Genomic DNA, 26,496 nt, shown 5'->3' on the forward strand with positions numbered 1-26,496 from the left:
TTTTTTGGATACCTAACTCAGAATATCAAATGCTGCCCATTTCTTCAATAGCGTTGACACCTCTTGTAAAAAATGGGACTAAATAAGGTATTTAAGCGTGGATATCCAAAAATAGAAGTAACTAACTAGAGATTGATGAATACTTTTCATAGTGTAATGAGAATATGTTTAGAATTCATATTGTTTTAAGGTATTTAATTTTGGTGAACATAGGAGGATATCACGAAATGTAATTAGAGTTTTAAAAACTTTTAATGATGACTTTTTAATTGCTCAGCTTTCAAATTTGGATTTACTTAGGATGGGAAAAGATAAATTCACCAGTGCTGAGATTAATAATTGCCTAGCAACCAGTGCCTGAATATATCCAATATAGGGCAAACAAAGGGAGGGCAAACAAAGGGAGAGAGCAAACCACTTTCATTTCCCTATATGTATAAAGTATGTGTAAGTATCTAAGTATGGAGCTAAATATATGTGTGTGTGTGTGTATACACATAGACACACACTCTGGAACTTCCAAATTGCTAACCTCAAAAGCTGTGGAGCATAAAAAGAGAAATGGAAAGGTAAAACTGAGATGTAAAGTGTAGATGAAAAGTCAGAATGTTTATTTAAAGTGATAATTCCACAATAAGTTCGTTTGGTTTTTTTTTAAACCATCTTGCTTCACTGATGAAGTGAAAGTAGAAAATGGAAAGATAACTGTCAAGTCCAGAAGAATATGTGTACCTGAAACATAGAATGGTTTGGGTTGGAAGGGACCTAGATCATCTAGTTCCAACCCCCCTGCCATGGGCAGGGTCACCTTCCACTAGACCAGGTTGCTCAAAGCCCCATCCAACCTGGCCTCGAACACTGCCAGGGACGGGGCATCCACAACCTCTCTGGGCAACCTGTTCCAGTGCCTTACCACCCTCACAGTGAAGAGCTTCTTCCTTATATCTCTTCTAAATCTACCCTCTTTCAGTTCAAAGCCATTACCCCTTGTCATATCCCTACATGTCCTTGCAAAAAGTCCCTCTGTGGCTTTCTTGTACGCCCCCTTTAGGTACTAGAAGGCTGCCATAAGGTGTCCCTGGAGCCTTCTCTTCTCTTCTCCAGGCTGAACAACCCCAACTCTCTCAGCCTGTCTTCATAGGAGAGGTTCTCCAGCCCCCTGATCATCTTTATGGCCCTCCTCTGGGTTCGCTCCAACAGGTCCATGTCCTTCTCATGCTGGGGGCCCCAGAGCTGGACGCAGTACTGCAGGTGGGGTCTCACCAAAGTGGAGTAGAGGGGAAGAATCACCTCCCTCGACCTGCTGGTCACACTTCTTGTGATGCAGCCCAGGATACAGTTGGCTTTTTGGGCTGCAGACATACATTTCTGGGTCATGTTGAGCTTCTCGTCAACCAACACCTCCAAGTCTTTCTCCTCAGGGCGGCTCTCAATCCATTCTGTGTCCAGCCTGAATGCTCTTAGTCCATAAGGAAGAGACAGAAGAAAGATGTTACCTGTCTAGAGAAGGTCACAAATACTTAACAACTGTTCATTTTAAAGGGCACCTTTTGGTCTGTGCTGCTGATTTGACTGCGTGCATGTTTTTTTTCCCCCATGGAAAGCAGGGTGTCATGGTTTAACCCCAGTCAGCAACTAAGCACCACACAGCCACTCACTCACTTCCCCCCCACCCAGTGGGATGGGGGAGAGAATCAGGAAAAAGCAATATAACTCATGGGTTGAGGTAAGAATGGTTTAATAGAACAGAAAAGAAGAAACTAATAATGATAATGATAACACTAATAAAATGACAATAGTAATAATAAAAGGACTGGAATATACAAGTGATGCACAATGCAATTGCTCACCACCCGCCGATCGATGCCCAGTTAGTCCCTGAGTGGCAATCCCCTGCCCCTCACTCCCCCCAGTTTATATACTGGACATGACGTCGCATGGTATGGAATACCCCTTTGGCCAGTTGGGGTCAGCTGCCCTGGCTGTGTCCTGTGCCAGCTTCTTGTGCCCCTCCAGCTTTCTCGCTGGCTGGGGATGAGAAGCTGAAAAATCCTTGACTTTAGACTACACATTACTTAGCAACAGCTGAAAACATGAGTGTGTTATCAACATTCTTCTCATACTGAACTCAAAAACGTAGCACTATACCAGCTACTAGGAAGACAGTTAACTCTATCTCAGCTGAAACCAGGACACAGGGGATGGGCAAGAGAGAAGCTGCTGTGTGTCTTGAATTTTTTCCTGATCAAGGGGTTGAGGCATTTCCAGAGCCTTGGGAATCATGAATATTTTGAAGAAAGATTTAGGAAGAGGTAATGATCAAAAGCTCAATGTAGGTTAAGTCAAATAAATCTAGTTCCCTATATTGACCATCTGATGGTCATGGATATAGAAGTGGAGCTTACTAGCAGTTGGTGGAGAAGCCTGCAGGAGCCCAGCTGATTTTTGACAGAAACCGGTGAAGCTGTATCAGGAGATCTGCAAAACATAGTAAATTCTAGCAGGAAATGTGAATATTTTATTAACTGAGAAATTTCAAGTAAACATACTACTAAAAATCTCCTGATCAACTTTAAAAACAAAGGACAAGTGACTGGAAATGATAATGTATTCCCATCATGACTTGATACCTCTCTGAAAAGTTTTAATTGAACAAAACAACTTAATGGAGGGACAGTTTAGCCTAAGTGCCTTGTACAGAAAGTCTCAAACTCTTATTCTTTGCCTTTTCATAAACCTCTCTCATCCTGTAGATCTGAACAGGTGCAGAAATGCAGGTTGATTCACGTGAGTGTTAGTGAGTGGCAAATAATTGTATAAACACGGCTGATGTGAATGACAGCTGAAATCAAATGAGTATGTGCAAGGAGTGCCTAGCTAACTTTTGCCAGCTTTGTTGAGCACGCAGAGAGAAAAGATGTTGTAGAAGGTCATGTTGATAGTGATTAGGGCATCTTTGTTAAAGGCATTTATCAGCTATCTCCCTGCTTGTGTAGGAAGCATCACTGCTGTTTGCTGAGGTTGGGTGCTAGGGATGGTGTGCGGCTGGTACCATCAGCTGATCAGTTTGGGGAAATGTATCTTTTTTCCTTTGATGACACAATGTCTCAACTGGTTATAGCTTTCCCCAAATCCTTGTGACAGCGTGTGCATGAAAAATTTTCCACAAGTTGTAAAATTATTCGGAAGTGCATTATATAACCATATTTCTCCTTTAATCACTTTTGATCCATTTTTTACCAATAAGGATTTGAAATGACAGGAATAGTTAATCTTTTTCCCTGCAGAGCCAGTTGGCATAGAATTGAACTCTCTGCAACCTATGAAAGAAAGAGGAGTTTACTTTTTAAGCTGTTTTCTGTTTCTACTTGTATTTCATCTTGCCAAACATCAGATGCTTAAAAAGACAGTAACACAGCAGGCTGAAGTACAGTGACCTACTGCTCTTTCACATTCAAATGAATAAAGTAGCTCATACTGTAGACCTTTAGAAAGGGAAGAGTTTATACTTTTTTAAGGCAGGAGGGGATTTATTATGATAGAAATTAATCTCTGCAGACATTACTTTAGGGCTCTCTTCTAACCCTGAAAGTAGGGACACAGTTTTACAGTATTGTACTATTAGACTAAATCCAAAGCTTAAGTCAGCACTTCATCTTCACCCAGGATTAATGTTTCAGTCCAGTTGCAGGGTGGTATTCGAATGAGAATCCTCTGCTTAGAATAATCTGATTTTCTTTTCGTAATACCATCTCAGGGTTTCAAGAATCAGCTGGTGCATCCCCTCAGATTACAAGACCGGAAAAAGTTATATTTGAAGAAATGTTTACACCTAGTTTACACGAGTATGCTGCAGTTCTCCACAACTACAAGCTACCTCTAGTTTAAGTGCATACAGTCTCTTGATCCCAGAGGCTTTCAGAAGCAGCAGCAACTACCTCAATTTTCATGAGACCTGTGATAAAATCATGACTTTATTATTCTGAGATTTACATTCCCCTGTAAGTTTTCCCATCCAATTTGTATACAGACATTTAGAGTTGATGATATCAGTTTATTCATTTTCTAAAAACATTTAAACAGTCTGCCATGAATATTGTAGTTAGAAAGTTAGCTGAGCCTTCTACCTGCATAGTAAGCAAATCGGCCCAGAAAACAAGCAGAAGGAGGTAGATGAACTATTGGCATCTAGGAACTTTAACTTTCCTTTCAAATGATAAAGGATACTAATTAATTAGTTAACTGTCTTTTTACCTTGGGAAATAGCTGCCTCACCATTAAATCTGAAAAAACAGCTTACAAATTTCTTAAAAGAACTGCAGACCTCATCTGTTTTCATGTTCACATTTTGCATCTCTGCACAGGTGTGTCTTCAATATGATTTATAGTTCTGCTTCTCAGTAGTGGTTCAGCTGTGGAGAAATAGATTTGAACTTGGAAACTGTACACATGATTCTGTAAATCAGAAAACTATTAAAGCTCTTTTCTGAAAATTTATTTTAACATGAAACTGCTACTGGTAGCAAGTACTTTCTCAGTCTTATTCTGAAGTTTAGTTGCTCTTCTGGGCTTCAGAACTGAGGCTCATTTTTACTATCCCTAGACCAAATTTCTATTGACTGTCTGTTTTCTGGACTGTTTATTCTTTGGTGCCAGCTGGAGATTTCTTCTTTGTAACAAGTTTTGTTGTCATGAAAGGGAATAGCTATTCATTCTATCTCTTTAGAAAGAACTTTTAAAGTAAGCCATATTTCATGTAGCAATATAGGAAATTGAATAAAAATAAAGCTGCTATTTTAGGTAGAAGCAATGGTCCACATTTTCCCATCAATGGTGAAACCAAACACTTGAGCTACAAAGCACCCTTTACATAGCATACCAGTGAAGAGTGTTGTACCTCGTAACAACTTGCACGTTAGCACCCTGAACTTGTATGTCATTACATTTGCAGCTGTTTACCTGTAGATTTCGTCATGCCTTTTGTTTCAATGAGTGTCAGCATCTCCTTGGACTCCTGCAGTATCAGTATATTTACCTCAGTATCCGCTTCTGTAAATTTCACTGCATCGATATGTAATGTATACTAAACGTGTTCATATTTATATTCAATGCACATTATATAAAAGAATAAATAGGGTTGAATTTTTCCATGCATGCATTTCATTTCATGGAATATGCTCTATTCTTAAATTATAGAAGAAAATGTGGCCAAACACTGGAATCATCTTTCTTCTATCACTTCTTTCCTTCCAGTTTTGAAATCTTGTGAATCCACGTGATTTTTTGAAGATATGTATCTTTCTTTGTCATTATTTCATTGTCTCAAGCAGATATTTCTTACAGTAATACTTCTGCCAGAAATAGTAACAGTTGTCATTCTAGGTGTTATAAGACAGTTGAAGGAAATTGTGTTAATTTCAGGCTAATGATTTTGTGCATAGGGACTGGAATGCTTCTCCCATGCCTAATTCAGGATCCTGTACCTTAGCTTTTTGCAGGTATTGCTATCCCAGGAGCTATAGTGTTCAAGAGTAAAGAGTTTTAAGTTGGAGTAAATAGTTCTTTTTCTTTTTTTCATTGACAAACATTAGTGAACTGCAAATTGATTTGCATATAGTAATGGTAGCTGGCTGGTCTATGTGCTGTTACAACCAAGAGTGCTTTACGAAGTATTGCGTGCAGGTGGTTGTGGATGGTACTCTTCTGTTTGCACAGTGCATCTTCTTTAGCCTTCATATCACAAAAATTGTTTTCATAAACTGTGAATTTCTGTTCTTGACAAGGATTGATGGTCTAACTGTAACCATCATGGTGTGCTGCATTATTTATACACAGCAGTTGAGTTCCTTTTTTCAAGTTGTCCTTTGCTGTCAGGCAAAGTATTGCACTCTTCAGTCAAGAATCGTGTAACATTTTGTGGGGTTTTATAGGATCAAAAAGTATGCTACATAAAAGTGTAAAGTTCAACAAAGAGCGGATTTACAATTTTTACCCTCTTCCCCACCATTACCTGCTTGTGGAAAAAAGCAATAGTTGTACATTCAGTATTTTGTTGAAAAGGATATGGTTTAAGAGTGGTTATGTGAAGGTATGTCATGGAGCATCATGGACTTACGTAACAGTTCCTCTCCAAGTGCTTTTAATAAGAGATCCAAGTTCACTGATTGAGTTACTCACTATGGACGAAAGCTGTCATAGTCATTAAAAAAAGGCTAGAGAACAATTTTTTTTTTTTTAAGTGTGCTGTATTCATTTTATTTCTGTGATGTGATACAATGACAATTAAAAATTTACACCCGTGACTGACAGTAGAATTTGGCCCAACGTGGTGGGTCAATAAAGCACTTACTGCAGTTATTTCCTGAACCTGGAAATAAATGACTGTTGTTAGAGGACAGCATCTGCTTTATTAGTCCTGAACTGTAGGTTGGGTCACTTCAGACTGAAAAAAACAACATGAACTTTTCAGACAAATGAAAACTACATAGTTAAGTATGCACACTTTTGTTATAGTAGGCGATGTCAGTTTCTGGAAATAAAATGGAAAACTGGGGATGTGTTCTGCTTGTCAGTCAATATAAAACTTACAAATGGAAACAGTATTTTGTCTTTTTGCCTTTCTTTTTCTTTCTTGTATTGCATAATTGAAATCAGAAGAACACTGAATCAGGAAACACATAGTAAAAATGTCCCCTCTCATTTTAATCAGAATATCCATACAGATTTGCATAAGTTTTCCTGCTCCAGATGCTATATATTAATTTAATTAAAGTTATGGGAATACAGTTGTCAAAGCATTCAGTTAATAGTAGTTGTTCTTTCACAACCAAATGCCTAAGCCCTATGAAGTAAAAAACAAGCATCCTTTGCTACCCCAATAATGCAGCAAGCACTGAAAATGAGGAGTCTTGACTTATTTAGATTCAGTTAAGAAGACAGATGATGTCTAGTCATTAGACAGGTAATGTCTTGTGTCTTTTGCCTTTTTTCAAATAGCTCTACTTCTCTGCCAGCGGGACAATTTTCAAGACAAAACTGTTAATACCAAGTATGTAGACACATGACAATTCTCCGTGTCATGAAGGCAGCTTAAAGCTGACAGCTTAAAATTAAATAAAATTAAAAATAACCCAGCAAACTATCCCACAACTAGAGTTTTTTGCAGCTGATGCACTGAATTCATAAAGGCAGTTTTGTACCTCAGTTAAATTTCTTAAGTGATTGCTAAATTGGAATTCTTACACCAGGCACTAATCTGAAGTCTATTTACCAGAAAGGCGTTGAAAAGATTTTGAGTTCCCTTACTACCACTATAGTCCAAAATGTATTATAATGTCAGTACTACTGACATAAGCAAGTGGATTTCTAGAACTCTTTACAATTACATGACAAAAGACTGGCAATGTTTCAATTTTAAAAAGCATACAAAATAATGTACTTTTTTAATAATTAGCTATCTGCAGATGTTGCTTTAAGTTGCATTTGCAAAAATTTTGCAAAAAAGCCTGTACTGCACAAATTATTAGTATTTCTAAAACCAGTACTAAACAATAGAGAGCATAGTCCTGTCTTATAAGATGAAGCTTGAGATAAACAAAAAATGCATCCAGATATGTATTTCATTATCTGAGAAAAAATATTAAATTGAAGCTGACCAAAGCCTAGGGCATTTTTTAGGATTGTGTCCAGTTAACTCATTGGGAACAGGATGCAATCCTGTATTTCTTGAGCACAAGTCTTATGAGGAGCGGCTGAGGCATCTGGGGCTGTTCAGTCTAGAAAAGAGGAGGCTGAGGGGAGACCTTATCGCTCTCTACAACTACCTGAAGGGGGGTTGTAGTGAGGGGGGTGTTGGTCTCTTCTGTCAGGTGTCTGGAGATAGGACAAGAGGAAATGGCCTCAAGTTGAGGCAAGGGAGATTTAGGTTAGATATTAGGAAAAATTTTTTTACTGAGAGGGTTGTCAAACATTGAAATGGGCTGCCCAGGGAAGTGGTTGAGTCACCATCCCTGGAGATATTAAAAAAGCGAGTGGACAGGGTACTTCAGACCATGGTTTAGGGGGCATGGTTAATGGTTGGACTCAATGATCTTGAAGGTCTTTTCCAACCGAAATGATTCTATGATTCTATGATTCTATGATTCTATATAATTGTAGAACTGTGATAGGGTGGGGTTCTTTAAGGGTGTTAAAACGAAGGAATTACAAGAATTGAACAGACACTCTGTTCTCTTCTTTATATCTCTTCCTGAAGGCCATTTCAAATAATATTAGATAGGAAATCACAGTAATGTGTTGTACACACTGGTAATACTGGAGACATATTCAATTTTGGAGCATAAGAAGCAGCCCTGCGGTGCATCTTTCAGAGTTTATGTCTTTCCACTGTTGATCACCTCAATGCTAATTGACTGAATAGGGTGTCTTCACTGAAGAGCAATTGAAGGATAAGCAAAATCTGCTTGTTTAGCATTATTTAGGCAGGCTGAAGCTTGCCCTGTGTCCCAGGGAGTTTTGAAGCATAGTTGCTTCATAGCATAGCGTAGTTTTGAAGCAAGGCATAGCTTTGTTTCTAACTGATTTGTTCTGATTCTGCAATCAAAATGAATTATGGGAGAACTTGACAAACTTCCCTGGAACATGGAGGGGACTGTTGAGGAGCACTGAGGGACTTTGGCTGCTCAAGTCCTTTAGCCTCCATTCCTGCTGTGGAGTTGGTGGGTCACAAGTCATAGTGGAAGCCTCTCTGGGGGCACAGTGTGAACATACAGCAGCTCCAGTCATAGGGCTCCACATCAAAAATCATTGGTTGGGTGTGAACTTACTGTTAGAATGAAATTGCTCAAAACACTTCAATGGCTTTAGTCCATACTGTTAAACTTTATCCTGGGATCACATATAATTGGTCTTCGTCTGACTGACATAAAGCCAACATAGAAGCACACTGCTGGCCTGAATGCCATGCTCTGTGTTTAGCAGAAATACAGCTGCGTGCCAATGCCTGATCTGGATCAAACCTGTGCTATTGAGTGATTTAATAAGTCTGGAGCATAAGTCTGGAGCACATGATGATGTAGCTACAGCCACAGTTTGTTGCTTATGAACTAGGTGATAAGCCAATAGCCTGAATTGAAACCACCATTCAGCTTTATGTTGAAGGAAACCTAGAGAGATAAAATCCTGGGTAAATTCCTTTCCAAGTATATGTCCTGAATGACTTCAAATAAGAGAAAGCAAAAAAATATTTTTTGTTAAATTTTATCTTTTGCAAGTGAATAGCTGTCAGTGCATCTAAGAGAATCACATTTTACAGAGTAGAAGGCTAGGGGGAGATGATTACACAGAGGTGTGCTGTTAAATAAATGAAAAATGGAATTAGCCAAAAGGTATTCAGAGGACACAGAGGTTGTCATTCCTTTCTGTTCTTGGTTATCAGCAATCTGTCATACTTAGAACTTGTGCATTAACTTTTGGAGAGTTTTATACAGGAATTTTTTTTTTCCTTTAACCCACAGGGGATGTGTGTGACTCCAACCCATGCAAAAATGGTGGCATCTGTCTGTCGGGGCTGAATGATGACTTCTACTCATGCGAGTGTCCTGAAGGCTTCACAGACCCCAATTGCTCTAGTGTTGTGGAGGTTGGTAAGTGCAAACTTTAAATGCTGGAATAGTCGGTCAAGTATCCTGTTAGTCTGTGGCTGGCCTACCAGTGATTGTGTCCATGGCATTTTGTATAGTGCTGTGGTCATTGCATTGTTCATTATTGGTTTCTTAACCTTATCTCTGTGTCATAGATACCTATATCGTAATTAACAGACAGTTAAAGCAGTATCTGACAAGTGTATCTGCAGAACATAACCAGTCAGAAAAGTTCAGTGCTCTACTTCACAAAGAGAAAAGATCATAACTGTGACTTAAAGTGAGCAACATTTCTCAAAGATCAATGTAATTAGATATTTCTCTATATCCTTCTGCTGATCAATGACCATTTAAAGCTCAATTTCTTGTAGTTTTATGCCTAGGTCCGGAGTAAAGAGTAATTACTTAAACAAGTTAAATTACAGAAACAGTACAGGAGAAACCAGAATAACCCATAGTAGTCGCTAGTTTGAAGTTCAAAACAATTACCCAGCTAGAGGTTGTAATTAATCATTATATGAGTGCACAGAGTGCAAGTCAAATGAAATTTTGTGATGTGTGTTTGACTCAGAGTAAACGTAAATATGAGTGGTAGCTCCAAAATATCTGACAGGTCAGGCCTCTGTCTTAGGAAAACTTAAGGAGAAAATCAAACTGCAAGGGAAAAGATGGTAGACAGCTCATTGTGTCACAGGCCATCCCATCATTTTTGATGGAGCAGAAGAGCTGCAAGTTGACCAAGCTCTTATATTACCCCGAAGAAGGTATAGAAGTACATATGGTAGAGCAAAACAATAAATAGACACTACTGTTTAAATGGGTACATTTTCTACCTATGTCTTCCATGGAGTTGTTGGAGTTAGGATAGTTTATCTTCTGTAAAAGATACAGAAAAGCACTGACTTACTTACAGAAGAGATGGCAGTGTCTCTTAGTTTGTTCTTATTAGGAAAATACACAAAAGTGGACTTTCTCTGGCAGTACCTCTTACCCGAAGGCTTTGCATGCCCTCCCTGCATTTCTTCTGCTGACAGCCAAAGTATTTGAAAGCAGTATGACCCTTCAAGTATTTCGTATCGTACATCCGTGTCTGTGATTCATCAGTCTGGGTTACACCCACATGCTTCAGTCTGTGACAGATCACATGTTCTGCTTCTGCCAGCTGTACTGTAGGACACCAACCTCAGGCAAAAAGGCAATGCCAACAGCCTTGCTTCTACAGATGTCTCGTTGAAACTGTCACAGCTAGGCTTAGCAACTCTCTAACACTGCAACCATCCTAAATCTGCGTGGTTTTCATTCTTTAATAAATAAATAAAGGCTACACAGGCACAACCTGAATACACTGTTCTGGGGATTAAGTATATCCCTCTCTATCATGAGATAAGGCGAGCAGAACTTGGTCCAGGAACCCAGGGTTGTTTTGGTTTTGGTTTTGGTTTCTGTTTTTCTTTTATGAAAATGATGCTACTGTTGTTCTGGGAGTGAATTCTAATTCTCCACAATGCAATTTTAAGGAATTTGATTTCCCTGAAGATCAGTTTTCTGCACACAAATGAACTAGTTCCTGTGAGAGAATGACCAGCTTTGGTCAGACACCAACTGCATTTTTTTCTGACCATAAGACATCATAGTAGCTGGTTTTTCTCTAACATTTGAGTTGCACAAGAAACTGTTTGTTCCCTTGGTGCAGCCACAAAAGAAGCTGTAAGACACTGCCTCAGAATCCTGTTTTCCACCCCTTTCCCTACCATTTTTATGCATGCTTGAAGGGTCTGAATTTATCCTACAGCTATATATCATGCTACCCTAAAATGGCCTTTACATGGGTTTAATGCAGGAAAGTTTTGGACTTACCATGTCCTTCATTGGCAGGAAATTGCATTGCGCATAACTGGGAGGATGCTGATCATGAGTGAATCTAAGATAAAAGCATATTGTGATAATTGCCACTGTAATTTACAGCTAAATACTAACAGGGCTTTAAAAAATACACATATACTTAACTAAATTCGTCAAACACGTCAACAAAATCTCAGTTTGGTAAACAAAATAAAGCATAAGCAAATAGAGAGCTTGAGAATATGTGCTAATCACAGCACTTATGCAGGCAGAATATTACATTTTTATTTTGCAGTCCAGGGGAAGTATCTACTTGACAATATTGGTTAAGTAAGGGACTTATTAATATTCCTATATTAGGTAAAATCCAGAGTGTTAATTTAGTTTGTGTCTGTCCTGTGTGATTGTGCTATGTGTACGGATTCAGAGACTAGCCATTACTTTTTGAAAACTTTAAAAATAGTTTTTAAAATAATCTTACTTTTTAGTAAAAGCTGTCTGAGGCATTCAGCATTATATTCCCCTACACAGAGGCATGTAAGACACTGAAAAAGGTATTTCAAGATAATATTTTGATTTTTCCTATGAAAATGACAATGAATAGTGTAAGCTATTAGTCAATTAGACTATTAATTCAAACACTGGATTGTTTCAAGTAAAATAATCGGTTGAAAGGTGGGTCCGTGAGGAGCCCAGGAGTACAAGACCCTGTGTGATCACTTTTACCAAGAATGTTTGTTAGCAGATGTAAGATTGGAGAAGGAATGCTAACAAAGGTTACTTCTCTTTGGCTTTTTAATGAGTTATTGCCCCAAAGCCCTTTCTCTTAATCTTTACTATCTCAAAAAGGTTTCTTGACAATTTCCTGTGTAGTTGAAAACACTAAGTTGGTTGAAAATTAGGCATTTAGGGTATCAGGAGGCACTAAGTAAGAGGAAAAGAGGAGGGTGGGGGGAAAAAACAACACAGAGAAGAGCCTATGTCAGTCTGTGTCCCTTCGAAAGGGCTGTACAGTAAATTTTAAAAGCAGTTGAGTGTTCTGTGCGGCCGTCTCATTAGATACTCCACTATTAGACTTTAATTCAGTCCTGGTGACAGGGTACTGTTGATCTCTGGACACTAGCTGGAAAGTTACAAATTTTCAAGGAATGTACCTCAGACAGGAGGATTTCACAGTAAAAGGTAACGGGGATTTTACTTAATCACATGCTAAAGTGGGTAAATAAAAAACAATAGCATACAGATAGGAAGTTACAAATTCATGTACTGAAGTTGTTCAACAAAGATTCAAGACGGTTTGGGAGCTGCTTGAATAGTTCAAGGACTTAAGAATGTAACTCCTGTTATTATCCTAGTAAAACTAAGATGTAAAATAAACCTACATGATCATAGCACCTTATGTCAGTCTAAGAAGATCCATTATTGCTGGTTTTTTTCTAAATTTACCCATGGAAAATCCTGACTGCTCTGCCATACCTGTGCACTGTTTTCTGATCCTGTAACTTTGAGTGTATCTAAAGCAAAATTTTTGTAATAATAATTTATATATTTTAAATTACTAATCCTATTCTGATCCTACTCTCATGGTAATACTGCCTTATTTTCTGTGTTTCCTTATACTAAATACTATACATAGTCATGCTAAAAGAGTTGAGATTAGGCAATAGATCTCTAATATCACCCTGTTTGTGCAGCCAGGTCATTTCAATGCTCTGTGTATCCTGACAGATTCTAAATACCTGATAAACTGGCAGAGAATAATATAGAGGCAAGCAGGAAAAAGTACACTGTGGTTCTTTTCAGTACAGCACATCCTCCAGTGAGTTAGAAAAGTATTTAGCTAAACTGATAAAAGCTAATTATATCAAGCTTCCAAATAGCAGGATGTTTTCCAAATATAATAAGGACACTATGGCCTGAGTTGTCTCTTTAGCAGACTCCTATCTATATCTTCGGAAACATGAATTTTAACCTAGACTGAAAAAGATTCACATGTAATTAACATTGGTATTGAAATGCATTACAGACAACAAGTTGACAGACTTTACATCATTTAAATAACTTACAAGTAATTCTCAGAAGCCATGTAAATTATAGAAATGCTATAAACTACAACTGTTCCATACAATTAATAGAAGTCTTTAATACAAGTCTTTCAAAGTCTTTAATGATCTGTAATAGTTCAGGAAAACTATTAACATGTGTCCTAGTCAACATGCATAGTTGATGAAAGAAAAGTGGCTTAGTCATAAGGGGAGCAATGACAGTGTGGCTATATACATTGACATAATACTGGGGAGATTTTTTGATGTAAAAATTATTCCTGTTTTGTTTTGTGTGTGCATAGGGGAAAACAGGGAGAGAAATACAAGCCTGAAGAAAAAGTTAAAGAAAGAGCATCTAAATTTAGTATGCCATAAGGCTATCACAGTATGTACCATGAGTGAACATGTTGTTCACGTTTGAAAAATGAGCAACTTAAAACTATTCAGTTTTGATCTTCCAAATCTGAAATTCAGTAGCTGTCTGAGAGGATAAAGTGGTGAACATGTTTAGTTTATGTAAGTGGAAAAATAAATGATGTACAATGACAAGGAGGGTAGAGGAGCCATAAGCGCATTAGAGAAGAGCTGGAAACACTCTCCAAAGCTGCATTCAAATAGGCTGTCAGTACCCTTTTGGAAAGTGTCTTTACCTTTTGTGTCAGCTCTCAATACTCACTGAGAGGAACTCATTCTTGAAAAACATGGTAAAAGTGTCTATGTGCATTTTAGAAGGGTGGAAAGGCAAGTTAATGATCTTATAATACAGAAAACTTGGGCCTAAAAGTGCAGCATCAAGGCTGAGAGAAGGGAGGAAAGCTGAAAGGAAAAAAAGAGATGGCCAGTTTTGCATTGCATCTTTATTCTGCCCAGTGATTATGAAGTGATTGTGGGCTTCCTTGTTGATCACATTGCAGTGCCTTCCATATCAGTTTAGTCTTTCCGGTATCTAAGGGAAACTATTTCTTTGACACCTACTGTCTCTGAGCCTGGGATACAGGAATCAAAGGGGTTCTTACCTTTTCATGCTGTTAAATAAAAATTCAGTAGGGTGGATGTTGTGGTTTAACCCCAGCCAGCAACTAAGCACCACTCAGCTGCTTACTCACTTCCACCCCACCCAGCAGGATGGGGGAGAGAATCAGGAAAAAGTAAAACTTGTGGGTTGAGATAAACACAGTTTAATAAGACAGAAAGGAAGATAATAATGATAATAATGATGATGATGATGATAATGATAATGATAAAGATAACAATAATAATAATATGACAGTAATAATACTAAAAAAAGAATTGGAATATATAAACCAAGTGATGCACAATTCAGTTGCTCACTACTCACCGACTGATACCCAGTTAGTTCCCAAGCAGCAATCTGCCTCCCCCCCCCCCCAATGGTTTAATAGAACAGAAAAGAAGAAACTAATAATGATAATGATAACACTAATAAAATGACAATAGTAATAATAAAAGGACTGGAATATACAAGTGATGCACAATGCAATTGCTCACCACCCGCCGATCGACGCCCAGTTAGTCCCTGAGTGGCAATCCCCTGCCCCTCACTCCCCCCAGTTTATATACTGGACATGACGTCGCATGGTATGGAATACCCCTTTGGCCAGTTGGGGTCAGCTGCCCTGGCTGTGTCCTGTGCCAGCTTCTTGTGCCCCTCCAGCTTTCTCGCTGGCTGGGGATGAGAAGCTGAAAAATCCTTGACTTTAGACTAAACACTACTTAGCAACAGCTGAAAACATGAGTGTGTTATCAACATTCTTCTCATACTGAACCCAAAACCATAGCACTATACCAGCTACTAGGAAGAAAATTAACTCTATCCCAGCCAAAACTAGAACAATGGATTAGACCCAGAGTGCTATGATCTGTTGGCTTTGTGGCTTTCTTTGCACAACCTAAGTCTCTACCTTTGCTGTCCTGACCTCTGCACTGACAGGACAAGAGCTTGTCAAAAAATTAGTAAGGATAAATATCTATTATTGTTTTCTAGTCAGTGTTACAGATGCTTTTTAATGCTGTGAGTGGAAATGACTGAATGACTTCAAAGATGTTTTTATCGTCCTACAATACTTGATTTTTTAAGGAGGATTGTTTGCACCACACATTGAGCATACGTACTAATGGATTTTGTCTCTAAGGTAGAAATAATGAAACGAATGCATTACAAAAGAATTCCAATGGCTCAGTGTCATGTGTATCATCTAATATGCAACTGATATGAATGTAGCTGCCTCAGCTCTAAATTAGGGAGCCTGAAATAATGCAAATTAAAGCACTGTTCATCACAAAATCAGAGTAGTTGAGGATGGGAGGTACTTCTGGAGGTCTCTAGTCGTAACCCCACCTCTCGAGGCAGGATCAGGGACCCAGGTTTCTCAGGGCCATGTCCAGTTGGGTTTTGAATATTGCCAAAGATGGAGACTTCACAGCTTCTCATGGCAATCTGTGCCAGTGTTTGATCACCTGCACAGTGAAAAGACAAGCAAACAAACAAACAAACCCCAAATATGTTTAAGTGGAATTTTATGAATTTTAGTTTCTGCTCATTGTCTCTTGTCATGGCACTGTGTACCACTGAGACGACCCTGGTTCTGTTATCTTTATTTCTATGAGACTTCTCTTTTCCAGGCTTAACAGTCCCAGCTCTCTTAGGTGCTCCTCATATGTCAGGTACTCCAATCCCTTAACAATTTTAGGGAAATAATCACATCCCTTAGCCTGCTGGCAGTGCTCTCCCTAGTACAATACAGTACTCAGTGCGGATTGTCCAGGATACTGGGAAATAGAGTGTGGACTCCAGATTTCAGCATCTGCTGTCACACAAATTGACTGTATTTATTGCTATCGTGACAAAATCTACCTAAGTAAGTGACTTATTCACTGTGTTTCTTATTGCCAACAGGGAGATTTTATGTGGCTGCGAGTTCTTCAGTAAAGTGTCATGGTTTGCTCTTGATACTGATTTATTATTTGGAAAAATTGCAAAGGTGTGATGGGTTAACCCTGGCTGGATGCCAGGTGCCCACCAGAACCATTCTATCACTCCCCCTCCTTCTCAGCTGGACAGGGGAGAGAAAATATGACAAAGAGCTTGTGGGTCGAGGTAAGGACAGGAGAGGTCACTCACCAATTACCGTCACGGGCAAAACAGACTCAGTTTGGGGAAAATTAACTCAATTTGTTACAAATCAACCAGAGTAGGGTAATGAGAAATAAAACCAAATCTCAGAACACCTTCCCTCCACCCCTCCCTTCTTCCCGGGCACAACTTCACTCCTGAATTCTCTACCAAGCCCCCAGCGGTGCAGGGGGATGGGGAATGGGGTTTGTGATCATTTCATCACATGTTATTTTCTGCCGCTCCTTCCTCCTCAGTGGGAGGACTCATCACACTCTTCCCCTGCTCCAGCGTGGGGTCCCACCCATGGGAGACAGTCGTCCATGAACTTCTCCAATGTGGGTCCTTCCCACGGGCTGCAGTTCTTCACGAACTGCTCCAGCATGGGTCCTTTCCACGGTGTGCAGTCCTTCAGGCACAGACTGCTCCAGCGTGGGTCCCCCACGGGGCCACAGGTCCTGCCAGGAGCCTGCTCCAGCGCAGGGTTCCCACGGGGTCACAGCCTCCTTCGGGAACCCACCTGCTCCGACGTGGGGTCCTCCACGGGCTGCAGGTGGAGATCTGCTCCACCGTGGACCTCCATGGACTGCAGGGGGACAGCCTGCCTCACCATGGTCTTCCCCACGGGCTGCAGGGGAATCTCTGCTCCGGCGCCCGGAGCATCTCCTCCCCCTCCTTCTTCACTGACCTTGGTGTCTGCAGGGTTGTTTCTCTTACATGTTCTCACTCCTCTCTCCCGCTGCCGTTTACCGTCTGTCCCAACTTTTTTTTCCTTCTTAAAAATGTTATCCCAGAGGCGTTACCACTACCGCTGATTGGCTCGGCCTTGGCCGGCGGCGGGTCCATCTTAGAGCCGGCTGGTATGGGCTCTGTCGAACACAGGGGAAGCTTCCAGCAGCTTCTTACAGAAGCCACCCCTGTAACCCCCCCTGCTACCAAAACCTTGCCACACAAAGCCAATACAAAAGGAAAGGAGTATCTGTTTGTTTATATTTTTATTCTTGAAAATTGTTTCAGTGGTTCTGTTGGTATAAAAGTGAAACAGCGGAATGGTGAGTTGGGCCCGTGTTTATGTGAATGTAGGAAGAATAATCAGGTTCCATGGTTGAAGGTTAGTCTCTTCTGCGGAAAGAGTAAGATGGAGCGAGAGGGGGAGGTAAAAAACAAGTTCTTCCCTGCTGGGCTTTATCTCTGATACCTGTTTGGATTCTGTGCTGATTTCTTTCCATGTGGGCGAAGCAGGAAAGTGCTAGTTTTCTTGAGCAACAGCTATTGCTGCAGAGTTCTTAATAATGTCTGGGTTTCCACTTCTGAGCAATGAAAGAAGTTGTTAAGTGGAGCCCTATCAGCATGGCACCTGATCAAAATGAAGCTGATTTTGTGTGAATATGATTTTTGGTTGGTTGGTTTTAGTGGGAAGTATCCCCAAGGTATTTGCTAAACTATTTGAAGTGCACTCTTGTATTACTTTCTTTATGATTAGAATTTGCAGTATAAGTATGGACAACTAAATTTACTCTTAGTAAGGCTGTAGCAGTTGTACGTTCAGTATGTTGACGACATTTCTCAGTGTTTTGTTCTGAAGTCTATAGCCTATAGTTTCACGTCTTTGTTATAGCAGTATTTCATGTGGACTTCACTATCAAACAGATTTTTAAACAGGAATTATCAGGGCACTTGGCTCATTAGGAGATGTTCTTAAAAGTTGCGGAATTCTGTTGAAAGGCAATCAATGGATAATAATAAAAATAATGTGACAAATTGTCTTAATTTTTAGTTTTCTGGGTAGCCTGAAGAGTGTGTACTGCACAGAAATCTAAATTGAGTAGAGTAAAAGCATATAAGCAGAATGGCTTAATAAATGGCATTAAATGCACTGCAGAAAATGTAAGTGATAATTGTACAGTGTTTGTGTCAAAAAAAATGCCTTTGGTGTTGATTGCTAGTAAATCTGTTGTGAAAGTGTGGGCTCAAATCAAAATTGTTGAGAATGCTAAAATAATGGACATTTGTAGAATCATAAAATACCAGGTTGGAAGGGACCTCAAGGATCATCTGGTCCAACCTTTCTTGGCAAAACATGATCTAGTCAAGATGGCCCAGCACCCCGTACGTCTGAATCTTAAAATTGTCCAATGTTGGGGAATCCACCACTTCCCTGCAAAGATTGTTCCAATGGCTGATTGTCTTCATTGTGAAAAATTTTCCTTTTGTGTCCAGTCGGAATGTCCCCAGGGTAACTTGTACCCATTACCCCTCATCTTTTCCATGTGTCACCTTGTAAAAAGGGAGTCTCCGACTTCTTTGTAGACACCCTTTAAATATTGGAACATGACAATAAGGTCTCCCCTAAGCCTTCTTTTCTCAAGGCTGAACAAACCCAGTTCTCTCAGCCTTTCCTCATATGGCAGGCTTCCCAGTCCTTTGCTCATCTTTGTGGCCCTTCTCTGGACCCTCTCCAGCCTGTCCACATCCTTTTTGCATAGCAGGGAGCAAAATGAACACTGTATTGCAGGTGTGGCCTGACAAGCGCTGAGTAGAGTGGGATAATGACTTCTTTCTCTCTGCTGGTGATGTCCTTGTTGATGCAACCCAGCATCCTGTTGGCTTGCTTTGCCGCAGCAGCACGCTGTTGAGCGTGCTGCTGAGCTTGCTGTCCACCAGGACCCCCAGGTCCCTTTCCACAGAGCTGCTCCCCAGCCAGGTAGCTCCCAGCCTGTGCTGCACTCCTGCGTTATGTTTTCCCAGGTGCAAGACCTAACACTTGTCCTTCTTGAACTTCCTAAGGTTCTTGTTAGCCCGCTCTTCCAGCCTATCCAGGTCTTCCTGCAGGGTGGCTCTCCCTTCCCAAGTGTCCACTGCCCCACTCAGTTTGGTATCATCAGCAAACTTCATCAGGGTACACTTGACCCCATCATCCAGATCACTTATGAAGATATTAAACAGCGTTGGGCCCAGTATCGATCCCTGGGGGTCCCCACTTGTGACAGGTCGCCAGTTTGAAAAGGAGCTACTTACCACCACCCTCTGGGGGTGGCCTGGGGTATTCCCCACCCACCGCACAGACCACTTGTCTAGACCGTAACGCATCAGTTTCTCCAGGAGGAGGCTGTGGGAAGCCATTTCAAAAGCCTTGGAGAAATCCCGGTAGACAATGTCCACTGCTCGCCCCACATCAACCGAGCAGGTTACTTTGTCGTAGAAGGAGATCAGGTTTGTCAAGCACAATTTGCCCTTGGTGAATCCGTGCTGGCTTTTCCCAATCAATCGTTTCTTTTGACTTGCGATAGCCCCCAGGAACATTTTTTCCATAACTTTCCCAGGGACTGAAGACTGATGGGCCTATAATTTCCTGGATCCTCCTTTAAGCCCTTCTTGTAGATGGGGGTGATGTTAGCCTTCTTCCAGTCTTCTGGGATGTCTCCCGATCTCCATGACTTCTCAAAGATTAGGGAGAGTGGCCTCGCAACGACGTCAGCCAGCTCTCTCAACACCCTCAGGTGGGTCATGTCAGGGCCCATTGATTTGTAGGGCTCAAGCTCCTGTAAGTGTTCACATACCAAGTCTTCTTTCACTGACGGTGGGTCTGTGTTTGTATCAACCTGGATTTTTGCTCCCAAGGCCTCGGCCCAACGGTGCTGGTAAAGACAGAGGTAAAGAAAGTGCTGAGAACTTCTGCCTTTTCAGCATTGTTAGTGACTAAATCACCTCTCCTGTTTAACAGCGGGCCAATATTTTCCTTTTGTTTCTGCTTATTGTTTATGTACCTGAAGAACCCTTTCTTGTAGTTTTTGACATCTCTGGCCAATTTCAATGCGAGTTGACGTTTTGATTTTCTAACTGCATCTCTGCACACACTGCAATGCCCTTGTAGTTCTCAGTGGGTACTTGTCTGCTTGTCCATCTCTGGTATGCTTCTCTCTTGGTTTTAAGCAGACTCAGAAGCTGGCAGTTAAGCCAAGGGGGTCTCTTGCTTCACCTGCTTCCCTTTTCTTTAAAGGGGGTGAACTGGTTTTGTGCTTCCAGGAGAGTGTTCTTGAAAAACTCCCAGCACTCACTATCTCCTTTATCCTCCATGGAAGCTTCCCACAGAACCCCTCCCAGCTGAGCTCTGAGTGAGCTGAAGTTTGCTCTTCTAAAATCTAAAACCTTTGCCTTAGTACTTCCTTCAACATGCTCAGCAGGATCCCAAACTCCACAATATTGTGATCACTGCAGCCAAGGCTCTCACTGACCAAGATGTGACACAGCAGATTTTCTTGGTTTGTGAGTAGCAAGTCCAGCAGTGCCTCATTCCTGGTTGGCACATCTAACGTTTGTATGAGGAAGCAGTCCTCTATACATTCCAGGAACTTGATGGATGACATGTGAGCTGCTGTATTGTCCTTCCAACAAACGTCTGGGTAGTTCAAGTCACCCATAAGAACCAGGTTCTGTTCACCCAAAGCTTGCTTAAGTGACCCAAATATTGCTTCGTTGGCCTTATTGTCTTGGTTTGGAAGTTGGTAGCAGATGCCTACTGTAAGGTCCCCCTCGGAGATGACCCCTCTGATCTTGACCCAGAGACATTCGACAGGGCTTCCACAATCGCCATACTTGACTTCTACGCATTCAAGGCTCTCCTTGACATAGAGCCCGACTCCTTCTCCTCCTCTTCTTCCCTGCTTCTCTTTACAAAACATCCTATAGCCATCCATCGCAATCCTCCAGTCATGCGAGTTGTCCCACCATGTTTCAGTTATTCCTGTGATATCGTAACTTCCTGACTGGGCACAGAGCTCCAGTTCCTCCTGTTTGTTCCCCGGGCTGTGTGCATTGGTATACATACACTTGAGGTGGTTGGTCTTCTGGTTCTCATCTTGGGAGGCAGCTAAGGAACACTTGTCACTGCTCTGGTTGGCCTGGCTTATCCCCCAGTTGGTTGCAATGGCATGAGGGTTGCCACTTTGGACCCCGCCCCCGTGTCCTTCAGTTTAAGGCCCACCTCACCAAGTTGGCCAGCCTGCCACCAAAGACTCCTTTGCCTCTTCAAGACTGGTGGATCCCATCCCTCGCTAACAGGCTATAGTCATCGAAGGATGTCCTGTTGTCATAGAAGCCAAAACCCTCACGATGGCACCAGCCACAAAGCTACAAGTTGATTTGCATTGTACATCTGTTTCTGGCTGCACCCTTTCCTCTAACTGGTACCACGGAAGAAAAGGTAACTTGGGCACCAACACTTTTCACTTGCACCCCCAGGGCTTTGTAGTCGTCCTTGGTTCTGCCCAGGTTCTGGCCTGCGGTGTCATTCACGCCCACGTGAAGGAGTAGCCGTGGATAGCAGTCTGTGCTCTTGACAAGTCGTGGCACTCTCTCGGCAACATCTCGGACCTGAGCTCTGGGAAGGCCGCACACCTCTCGTGACTCCCTGTCAGGCCGGCAGACGGGCACCTCAGTGCCCCTTAACAGAGAGTCACCCACTACGAGCAGTCAATGCTGCTTTTTGCGGTATCCGCTGTGTGCTGCTGGTACAGTTTCTCCTTGCAGACCTTGCTCGTGGGTGTCTACAGCTGTTAAAGCTGCATGTCTGGTTTTGGTTGTACTGCTGGAGGGTGGGGACTGAAGCAGATCCCTGTTTGCTGTCCCTGGTTGCAGGTGTCCTGGTTGCCAGTGCTCCCCAGGGGCCTTCAAAACTCTGGTGGTTGCTCCTGACACCACCCAAGCCACATCAGCCTCTCCCACGAGAGCTACCGGCTGCTGGAGGGGTTCTCTGCTCTTCTTGGGTTTTCCTTGCTCCAGAAACCCCCCTGTACACCTCCATCCAGACCAGCCACAGGACTTAACATTGCCAAAGCTGCATGCTTCGCTGACTGAGTACCATGTTTAAAAAAAAAAGAGCATATAAAAATATTGCATCCATCGGTAAATTGGGCAAGTAAGCCTTGAAACACTTTTCCTGTGAGTGATAGACAACCATGTTCATTTAGACTGGAGCTAATATTTTATTAAAAGAACTGTATTTGAGTACTGAATCTGAAATTGATTGAGATACTATCACAGAATCACAGAACAGCTGATGTTGGCAATGACCTCTGGATATCACCTAGTTTTAATCCCCTGCTCAAGCATTGTCAACCAGACCATGTCCAGTTGGGTTTTGTATGCATATGAGAGGTTGTGATGGAGATTCTAGAACCTCTCTGGGTAAACTGTTCCAGTGTTTGCCCACGCTTGCAGTAAAAATATGTTTTCTTGTGTTCAGGTGTTATTTCCAATGTTTCAGTTTGTGCCCATTGTCTTTTGTCACTGGATACCACTAAAAACAGTCTGGCTCCATCTTCTTTACACCCTCCCATCAGGTATTTTTATACACTTGGGCAAGATCCCCTTGACGCTTCTCTTCTCTAGGCTGAGCAGTCCCAGCTCACGCAGCTTCTCCTTGTATGAAAGATGCTGCAGTCCATTCTGCATCTTTGTGGCCATTTGCTCGATTTGCTCCAGTATGTCCATGTCTCTCTTGCACTGGGGAGCCCAGAACTGCATACAGTACTGCAGATGTGTCTCACCAGTGCTGAGCAGAGGGAGGGATCACCTCCCTTGACCTGCTGGCAATGCTCTACCTAATACAGCCCAGGAGGCTGTTGGCAATTGAAAAACAGTGGTTGAGAAACTCTTGGGTTTCATCAGAATGTATCTTTTATAAAGCATTTTGAATTATATGACTAATCTTAAAAGTCTACTTAGTACCACTGATCTCAAGATGACCATCCACAGTGTTTGTAGGTAGTGGAAAGTTTAGTACCTTTGTGAAAAATAACCTCTCAGATAAACCCTATCCTGAAAATCACATCAGACATCTTTTTTTCTGTTTACAAATTTGTTATTTGAAAGTACAAACTGGCAAGGAATGAGTAGTTGTAGTCACACACTAGAGCATTTGAAAAAAGAGCAGTGGAACATACTGAGGGAGATTTTATGCATTTTAGTCTAATTGAAAAGACAAATGAAAAATATGCAGACTCTTGTTGCCAGAGCTACTGCTCAGGATGAGACCTTGCAAAGATAAAAAAGGTTTGTGAGCACGGGTTTGTTCTGCAAAACACATGCCCAGCCCCTCTTTTCAGTTGGAGGGATGAAGTTCTTGGTAGTAGATGATGTTTTGATTAAAAGCTTCCACACTGATGCCAAGCCTTGCATACAAAAATGTTCAGAAAAGCATGCATGTAGTCTGTGGAGAACTGTCACAAAGCCGTGAGGTGTGGACTCTGAACCCAGGTGCTATTTTGTTGGAAATTCCAAGTATATAGAGTCTACTAAAGGCGTGGTGCTCCTGAAACAAGACTTGGCACGCTGGAGATCAGACCTGCCCGGGCTGTGTGTATTGGAAAGGAGGCATCTCCTATGAGCCAGGTCCATTTCCAGGGGGTTCCTGTCTGCAGCTGCCCAGGATTTTTGCCCTACTTTAGGGGGTGAAGAAGAGACCGAAGAAGGAACAGAAAAAAATAAGAGTGGTTTCTCTAGTAATGTGATGTGTCCAAGGCCTGCTACGTTTTAAACTGGCTTCAAACAGTAGAATGGGCAGAATAAGCCAATTATGTTTTACCAGATCTGCCAGTAAAATAGGCAACACGTAAAAATCTGCGGAGACCATGTTAACAGCCAAAGGAAATTGCTCTTTGGATAGGTGCTCTAATGTTGTCTGGAAAAAGCCGCCTACAAATAATTCAAGCACTTTGAAAGAAAGAGGTCTCGGTGGGCAACAGCTGTAGCAGATTAAAATAGCTGAATCCAGTACATGACACATCAAGATCTAATGGAATGAATATTCTGGTACACAACTTTATGCACATTTCACATCCATTAGTACCTTTGAAGTAGTCCAGGTGCCTGCGAGACTTACTGACATTGCTGCTAGGCTGTTTGTAGTGAAGTTCCATATTATGTTGACTTTGTTATTGTGTTGTTTATTTTTGGCTGGTGAGGAAAGATCTGGAGATCTGTAGTTTCTGTGAGGCATGCAAGCACTGGTTAGGACAAAGTGGTGTTTTCTGCAGAGCCTCATGTTATGCTTGTCAGATGCTCATCAGCTGCAGCACAGACAGCCCTGTCCTGGACTCCTTGGTTCTGTATAAGCTTGAAGAGCTAAGTGTTTAAAAAAGGTGTCTCACTGTTCTTTTTTGTTTGTGTGTGTTTAAAAACATGCATGTTTTATTCTTTAAATTACTAGTAGATCGTTAGTGCCCTTGAGAGAGTTCCTTATATTAGATCATTTTTGTATGTATGCCATTATCTTTGCCAAAGATTAAATCAGAGATCTGTATGTTCTTGTCTGACTGTTAAGAAATGAAGAGTTGCAGAACTTCTTATACTTCTAAAATACACCACTCATTAAAAATTATCAATAAGTCTGAGGGATTAATTACTCTTCTGTTTTGCTAGAAATGGGGTGGTAGCTTTATAGATTCACTTTCTTCTTCCTTTAGTTTCTTGGCTAATGTAAAGCAGTTTTGATGTTTTTGATGAGACCAGACAACCTAATTTCTCATAAAATTTATACTTAAGAAATAAATGTTCTTAAAGTACTGCTCCTGTTTATGTTCCCATTTTATGTAATATAGTGTGCTCCTGGATTTTTATGCAGAAGGATGTGATTCAACAGCATGGAAACAACTTACTAAAATAAAAATGCCAGAAGGAAGCTGGTTCTTTAGCTGAAAAGGCATATTGGTCTTTAATGAGATGAAAATTCTGGCATCCTAGGAGATTCAGATTAGAAGATTTTAGACTTCTTAGGCAAAACCGATCAGATGGAAAACCTACTAGTGTTCAGGTTAATGGAAGTTCTAAATGCAGTGCAGTTCCAGAGTAAAAGAAACAAAAATTAAAAGCTGAATATTGAAACCCAGAGACAGATGGACATTACTGTTGTTTGTTTCTTTTCCCCTCTAAGTTATTTTCCAGATGTTTTTTGCAAAACTATTTATATAAAGGACTCATTAAGCAGAGCAAAATTCATCATGATTAGGAATCACATTTGCTTATCATTTTCTCCCCATGTATGTTTACTTATATTTAAAATAATGAATTGGGGAAATATTTCTTTTATACTAGAAAAAGTTGCAATAGTTCATAAACCCTTTTTCTTTTCTCCAGTAATACATATTCTTATGCTCAGAAGCAGAAGAATAAGAGTGCCCAAATGTTTCTTTGAATAAATTTTATCTTTCTAAGTGGGAAAAGTTGTTATTAGTAGCTCAGAAATTTCTTTTCACTTTGTAACTCTGTGGGATCTGATGCGTTTGTATGCTCATTCCCTTTTTATTTAAAATCTCTGTTAAGTCATTTGCTTAAGGGTGCAAGATCTGATCTTCGCTATTCAGCACTCCATTCCAGATGCAAAATTCTCTTAAGTGTTTAAACCAGCGTAGAATAATGTATGTACTCTACTCTGTTACCATTTTTTCTGTGCAGTTCCAGGATACTAAATTAACTTGTTAAGATTTTAAACTGGAATATTTACAGCTAATACTGTCTTGAGCAAATAAACCTTGTTCTTAAGTACATAAAAGACTGAAGAACTGTTGGTAGAGTGGGCACAACTCTGAACGTAGAGTTGTGCTGGTATACACCAGATGAGATTTTTATTTTGCTTTTTTCGGCAAAGGAGTACCCACATAATCCCATTTTACCTGGGTAAGGGGAATAACTAAATGTTTCAGTTCTTACTTGGTTTGGTTTATTGTTGGTTTTTTTTTTTTCAAGTACAGATGTAATTATGGGAACTTCCTAATAAGTTTATGGTGGACAGTTTTTCCTATTACGCTACTGAATAAATGCAGGCTTTATTGCAAGA

General features: G+C 40.8%; 1 protein-coding gene across 1 annotated transcript in view; it reads left to right on the forward strand.

Annotated features, from left to right (window-relative positions):
- EDIL3 (EGF like repeats and discoidin domains 3) overlaps positions 1-26,496 on the forward strand; it is a 265,042-nt gene that overhangs the window by 60,272 nt on the left and 178,274 nt on the right. The window contains exon 2 of the mRNA XM_052778088.1: positions 9,516-9,644. Coding sequence (XP_052634048.1) covers positions 9,516-9,644 — 129 coding nt within the window. The remainder of the gene's footprint in view (positions 1-9,515; positions 9,645-26,496) is intronic.

The sequence above is a fragment of the Harpia harpyja genome, chromosome Z, assembly GCF_026419915.1.
Source record: "Harpia harpyja isolate bHarHar1 chromosome Z, bHarHar1 primary haplotype, whole genome shotgun sequence".
In the NCBI taxonomy this organism is placed as follows: Eukaryota; Metazoa; Chordata; class Aves; order Accipitriformes; family Accipitridae; genus Harpia; species Harpia harpyja.